The 6,936-nt window shown below is 38.5% G+C and overlaps 1 protein-coding gene across 1 annotated transcript in view; it reads left to right on the top strand.

The window, feature by feature from the left end:
* TBC1D12 (TBC1 domain family, member 12) overlaps positions 1 to 6,936 on the top strand; it is a 117,473-nt gene that overhangs the window by 67,351 nt on the left and 43,186 nt on the right. Inside the window, exon 6 of the mRNA XM_011988459.1 lies at positions 5,953 to 6,033. Within this exon, the coding sequence (XP_011843849.1) occupies positions 5,953 to 6,033 (81 nt within the window). The remainder of the gene's footprint in view (positions 1 to 5,952; positions 6,034 to 6,936) is intronic.

Raw genomic sequence — 6,936 nt, 5'->3', positions numbered from 1 at the left:
GCTGGAGTGCAGTGGCGCAATCTGGGCTCACTGTAACCTCCACCTCCTGGGTTCAAGCGATCCTCTTGCCTCAGCCTCCTGAGTAGCTGGGACTACAGGTGTGTACCAACACATCCGGTTAATTTTTTGTATTTTTAGTAGAGATGGGGTTTTGCCATGCTGGCCAGGCTGGTCTCAAACTCCTGACCTCAAGTGATCCACTCGCCTCAACCTCCCAAAGTGCTGGGTTACAGATGTGTGCCACTGTGCCTGGCTTGCAGAGTAGTTTTGATGAATTTTTTAAAAATTAAGCTGGACGTGGTGGCTCATGCCTGTAGTCCCAGCTACTTGGGAGGTTTAGATGGGAAGATTGCTTAAGCCCAGGAGTTTAAGGTTACAGTGAACTATGATTTTGCTGCAGCACTCCAACCTGGGCTACAGAGCATGACTCTGTCTCTAAATTAATAAATAAATAATTTGGCCGGGAATGGTGGCTCACCCCTGTAATCTCAGCACTTTGGGAGGCCAAAGCGGGCGGGTCACCTGAGGTCGGGAATTCGAGACCAGCCTGGCCAACATGGATAAACCCCATCTCTACTAAAAATATAAAATTAGCCCGATGTGGTGGCGCATGTCTGTAATCCCAGCTACTCGGGAGGCTGAGGCAGGAGAATTGCTAGAACCCGGGAGGCGAAGGTTGCAGTGAGCCGAGATTGCACCATTGCACTCCAGCCTGGGCAACAAGAGTGAAACTCCATCTCAAAAATAAAATAGAATAAATAAATAAATTTTTTAAATTAGACAAAATTAGAATAATATCAAATAGAAGAAAGTAAAATACTTTATAGACCAGGCATGGTGGCTCGTGCCTGTAATCCCAGCACTTCTGGAAGCTGTGGCAGATGGATCTCTTGAGCCTAGGAGTTTGAGACCATCTTGGGCAACATAGTGAGACCCTGTCTCTATAAAAAAATCCCAAAATTAGCCAGGCAGCCCACATGTGTGGTCACACCACTTGAGAGGCTGAGGTGGGAGGATCACTTGAGCCCAGGAGGTGCAGTGAGCAGCTGTGATTGCGTCACTGCATTCCAACCTGGGTGACAGAGTGAGACCCTGTCTCTAAATAAATAAATAAATAAATAGTTAATAATAAAATGTGCTAAATTGGCCTAAATGATAATGTTAATGCTAGACAATGGCACCACATAAAGACTTAAGGACTTTAGTATAATACTAGAAATAATATATTGTCACTGTTACTTCTAAAATTTTTCTTTTTATATTTATTGAAAAAAATTAAAGTAATGAGAAAGTACAAGTGTCTGCTCTTCCACCTAAATTGCTATTCTTGATCCTACTGTAAACACTGTTAGCAATTTGGTGTATATTCTTTCTGGTCTTTTTTCTATGTACATAAAGTGTGCATCTACATATGATCAATTTTTTTTTTTTTTGAGATGGAGTTTCCCTCTGTCGTCCAGACTGGAGTGTAGTGGCGTGATCTTGGCTCACTGCAGGCTCTGCCTCCCGGGCTCGCGCCATTCTCCTGCCTCAGCCTCCCGAGTAGCTGGGACTAAAGGCGCCCGCCACCACCCCCAGCTAATTTTTTGTATTTTTAGTAGAGACAGTGTTTCACCGTGTTAGCCAGGATGGTCTTGATTTCCTGACCTCGTAATCTGCCCGCCTCGGCCTCCCAAAGTGTTGGGATTGCAGGCGTGAGTCACCGCGCCCGGCCCATATGATCAATTTTAAAACTTTTCTTTTATTTTTCCCCCACAATTTATGCCATAAGGTTATTCTGTGGCTTGCTTTCTTCACCCTGTAATCTATCTTAAACATCTTCCATGTTAGTGCATACAAGTCTGCCTCATATGTACTGTAGCTACACTGTATTCCACAATTTGGATGTACTATAATTTATTTAAGCATTTTCCTTGTGATAACCAAATCAAAGACATACATTTTTTCCTGCCATTCTATAAAAAAGACATATATGTTAACATCCAAGTACTGTTTTTCATCCCTCAAAAGAGATTAAAATGAATGAGAATTACCCATACAGGGATGACTGAAAATCATTCATAAATATTTACCAAAGGTCTCAAACAAATAAACTTTGACTGTTTATTTCAGTTCTAAGAATTTACTCTAAGGAAATAATCAGGATTGGATGCAAAAGCTTTTCTGCAATCAGCATTATATATAATTGGACAGAATTATAACAAAAATTTAAATGTTTACCCTTTGTCTGAAAAGCAGTGCCAACTTTGGATATTATGATTATGTATGATTTTAAAATTTGATGTTCACAAGTCTCCTGTAATAAACATATTTATTTATTTATTTATTTATTTATTTATTTTGATATGGAGTCTTGCTCTGTTGCGGAGGCTGGAGTGCAGTGGTGCTCTCTCAGCTCACTGCAACCCCCACCTCCTGGGTTCAAGCAGTTCTCCCTGCCTCAGCCTCCCAAGTAGCTGAGATTACAGGCGCCTGCCACCACACTGACTAATTTTTGTATTTTTAGTAGAGACGGGGTTTCACTGTGTTGGCCACACTGGTCTCGAACTCTTGACCTCAGGTGATCCGCCCGCCTTGGCCTCCCAAAGTGCTGGGATTACAGGCGTGAGCCACCGTGCCCAGCCAACATGTTAATTTCAAAGAACTTAAAAACTTTTAAAATAGAATTTAAAGGAAGAATTAAGTTTTTATTTAACTTAGAAAAAATTAGAGTTTATATGACTTAACTGTTCTCTCCAAATATAAACTGAGATTACCTTTTCTTTCTGAGTTTGAAACAGATTGAATGTTTTTAACTTATAGTCAGAACTTTCAGTTAGATTTTCTAAATCCATAATAAGAATTTTTTAACATACTGTAATTGTTTAAAGTCTTAAGAATCAATTTTGCAAACAGATAATGAGGTATTGATGGTTATATGAAGTTTTGTTTGCAGTTTTTATTGATAACTTTGGCTTTAGAATCTGAGTTATCTTGATAACTTAGACATTAAAATATTGGTTAAATTGGTGTTAATGTTTTGTGATACTATAATCAAAAGGTTCTTTTTTAGCTTGAAATTTATAGTTTTGTAACATAACTGAGTCATTTATTTCCAACGTAATTTTAGATTTTCTTCACTAAATATTTATGTATTCAAGAACGGAATGTGTGTTTATTCTCTTCTTTTTTATTAGTGTGGAAAAGATGCTATAATTGGATTGAAGTACATTTATTTTTGTTAATTGTTTACTTTTGAATGGCTTTAGTAATTTGACTTGTTTTAGTCATGAAGTTTATACTCATTAGAGAATAGTAGCTAAGAGTGAGGGCTCTAAAGTCAGTCAGATATGGTTCAAATCTTGGTTCCACCATATATATTAGGTTTGTGACCTCGGGCATATTACTTAACATCTAGAAGTCTTAGTTTTTCTTCCTCTGTAAAATAGGGGTAAGAATATGAAAGGATTGTTCTAACAGTTATTTGTGATAATATAAGATGATAGTGAAAGTGCATTTTACTGAGAGTATGGATAATATCATAATTGTCACTAAATCAGAAAGCAAAATATACACTGAAATCAAAGTATTCTCTGTTCAAGTCCAAAGTATCATCTTTAAGCCTGCTTCAAATTCTCCCTTTGCAGATTCAAAGCAAAGTAAGTGTGACATGAGGACCCAAGCATCAAATTGAACTGAGATGCAGGTCTTCTTAACTGTAAATCTTACTGGAGAGATGTCCTTTGATGTTTTGAAACGCATTACCACATGTTTATTATTGGATCAATTTTATGACTTCTAAAACTGATGGGTTTGTCTGGTGAGCCCCCTGTTTTTTGGACAGTTTTAAAATTTGGGTAGAATATTGAAGCTGACTGTCTTAGAACCAGTTTGAAATTTTTTTTAAAACTTACAATTTTATACCTAATAACCCCCAAATTTATATGTATAAATTTTAACATATTCATCTCTTCTATGTAGTCATTGATGGAGCCAGGCATAAATAATAGGAATTTTGCCTGGTGTGGTGACTCATGCCTGTAATCCTAGCACTTTGGGAGGCTGAGGCAGGTGGATCACATGAGGCCAGGAGTTCAAGACCAGCCTGGCCAACATGGTGAAACCCTGCCTCTACTGAAAATACAAAAAATTAACTGGATGTGGTGGCACATGCCAGTAATCCCAGCTATTCAGGAGGCTGAGAATTGCTTGAACCCAGGAGGAGGAGGTTGCAATGAGCTGAGGTCACGGCACTGCACTCCAGTCTGGGCAACAGAGCAAGATCCTGTCTCAAAAAATAATAATGGGAATATTAAGTTTTTAAAAATTTTTTTCTTTCCAAACTATTAGTAGTAATGAAAAGTAAATAGAAGGGAGAAAAGATTAGAATAGTAAGAGTGTGTTTGAAATATATCTAGTCAGGTATTTGATAATGATACGCTTCTTGGCAATATAAGAATACTTGTTATGGTATAGTCATTACTTTGGAAAATTATGCAGTTGTTTAAAAGAAACAACAGCAGATCTGTATCTACTAATGTGGAACAACCTCTAATATAACAAAGTAAGATACAGATCGGTGCATGAAATACGTTGCCACTTCAATTTTTTAAAAAAGGATTATATATATATGTATATACTTGTGCGAGCATATTTTCATTCTTGGAAGAATTAGAGCTCTGATAACCACACTTGCATCTGAGGAAAGGAAATTTATTTTTCTCTCTATACTGTTTTGTACTTTTTGAATTTTTTTTTTTTTTTGAGATGGAGTCTCGCTCTGTTGCCCAGGCTGGAGTGCAGTGGTGCGATCTCTGCTCACCGCAACCTCCACATCCCAGGCTCAAGCGATTCTCCTGCCTCAGCCTCCCAAGTATCTGGGATTACAGGCACGCACCACCATGCCCAGCTAAATTTTTTGTATTTTTAGTAGAGACAGGGTTTCACCGTGTTGGCCAGACTGATCTCAAACTCCTGACCTCAGGTGATCCACCTGCCTCGGCCTCCCAAAGTGCTGGGATTATAGACATGAGCCACCGTGCCTGGCCTCCGTTTTGAAATTTTTAAAAACCATGTTCATGTATTACCTTTAAAAAGGAATAAAATTTTAAAAAGAATTAATTGAAGCAAGAAAAGTTATTTTGGACAATATATAAACTTTGGTGTTTGGGCAAGACATATTTTTTCTATTCTTCTGTCCCTGAAATGTCCTATTTTTATGTAGTTTCAAATATCTGCAATAGTTAGTTACAAAATAGAGACAAATAAAATTTGGAAATTGAGAAAATTTTAAAAATCTTTCCTGTCCTGAAGTTTTTATGAGATCCTGCATATGGGAGTGCAGTGACTAGGCACTTAAATTAAAAAGATAGGGGTAGAGATTTTGTTTGTTGGTGACAAACACCAAGTCTATGTGAAACATAAGTATCTTTAGATAGCAATATCATGATGGAGAAACCAGTTTCAGGAGTGATAGAAAGCAAGATCTAGCATCTATTGAAGTGCTAGGAGGTTCCAGGAGCTTTACATATATTATCTTATTTAGTCATCAGTAACCCTATGAGTAGGTGTTGTTTTTCTCTGGTTTACAGATGAAGAAAGCTGAGTTCCAGGGTAGCTAAGTAACTTTCTTGTCCCTCAGATAGTAAATGGCAGAGCTAGAATTTGAATCTAGGTCTGATTGACCTCAAAAACCATTTTTTCTGCTGTTCCACAATGATACTTCTTAGCAGAAGCATCTCTTTCTGCCTCATAGGTACATTCTATATTGTAACTACTTGATGATTGCTCTGCAGTAATTTGCTTTCTTTCTGAATAGCTTTGGTAGAATCAAGTACTTAGATTTGCCACTTTTTTGATGCTTGCTACATCAGAGAGACCTGACCTGTAATAGGTGAAGAGTGAAAATTAAAAATTTGCAAATATATTTCTTTCCTATTATTCATAAATTTTTGTTCTCCCCATTCCCTCCAGAACTTTATGAAATCTTCCTCTCAAGAGCAAAAGAACGGTGGAAAAGTTTCAGCGAAACAAGTTCAGAGAATGATACAGAAGGTGTGATTTCTTTTTTTATATAAGAATTTTAGGGCTGGGCGCGGTGGCTCAAGCCTGTAATCCCAGCACTTTGGGAGGCCAAGACGGGTGGATAACGAGGTCAGGAGATCGAGACCATCCTGGCTAACATGGTGAAACCCCGTCTCTACTAATACAAAAAACTAGGCGGGTGAGGTGGCGGCTGCCTGTAGTCCCAGCTACTCGGGAGTCTGAGGCAGGAGAATGCCGTGAACCCGGGAGGCGGAGCTTGCAGTGAGCTGAGATCCGGCCACTGCACTCCAGCCTGGGCGACAGAGCGAGACTCCAAAAAAAAAAAAAAAAAAAAAGAATTTTAGGGTGAAAATTCAGCTACTGAGCATGATTTTGTACCGTGTATCAGAAGCTGTAGTAATTACTTTACATATATCATCTTATTTAATCTTAATAACCCTTTCAGTAAGCAAGGCTAGAGAAAAGACTTGATTTACAGAAGAGTTCACGTAAGTATCATCCTAAGGCCTTTTAGCTATGTCAGCTATTTGTGGAGAACTAAAAGTACATAAAAGGTAAAGAAGTTTTATACTGGCAGACAGCAGCTATTTCATCATTCTTTGAAAACTCATTTTTATGAAGCATTGAAATTATAAGAATTAAAATTATAAGTATTCACTTCTGAAATATTTTTTCAAGAATAATTGGTGAGGCTGGGCAAATGGCTCACACCTGTAATCATAGCACTTTGTGGGGCCAAGGCAGGTGGATCACCTGAGGTCAGGAGTTCAAAAGCAGCCTGGACAACATGGCGAAACCCTGTCTCTACTGAAAAAAAACAAACAATAGCCGGGCGTGGTGGCAGGTGCCTGTCCCAGCTACTCGGTAGGCTGAGGCAGGGAGAATGGCTTGAACCTGGGAGGTGGAGATTGT

The sequence above is a fragment of the Mandrillus leucophaeus genome, unplaced genomic scaffold (assembly GCF_000951045.1).
Source record: "Mandrillus leucophaeus isolate KB7577 unplaced genomic scaffold, Mleu.le_1.0 Scaffold331, whole genome shotgun sequence".
NCBI classification, from domain to species: domain Eukaryota; kingdom Metazoa; phylum Chordata; class Mammalia; order Primates; family Cercopithecidae; genus Mandrillus; species Mandrillus leucophaeus.
Note: the sequence above shows the minus strand (reverse complement) of the source record. Positions and strands in the feature narration are given on the sequence as shown.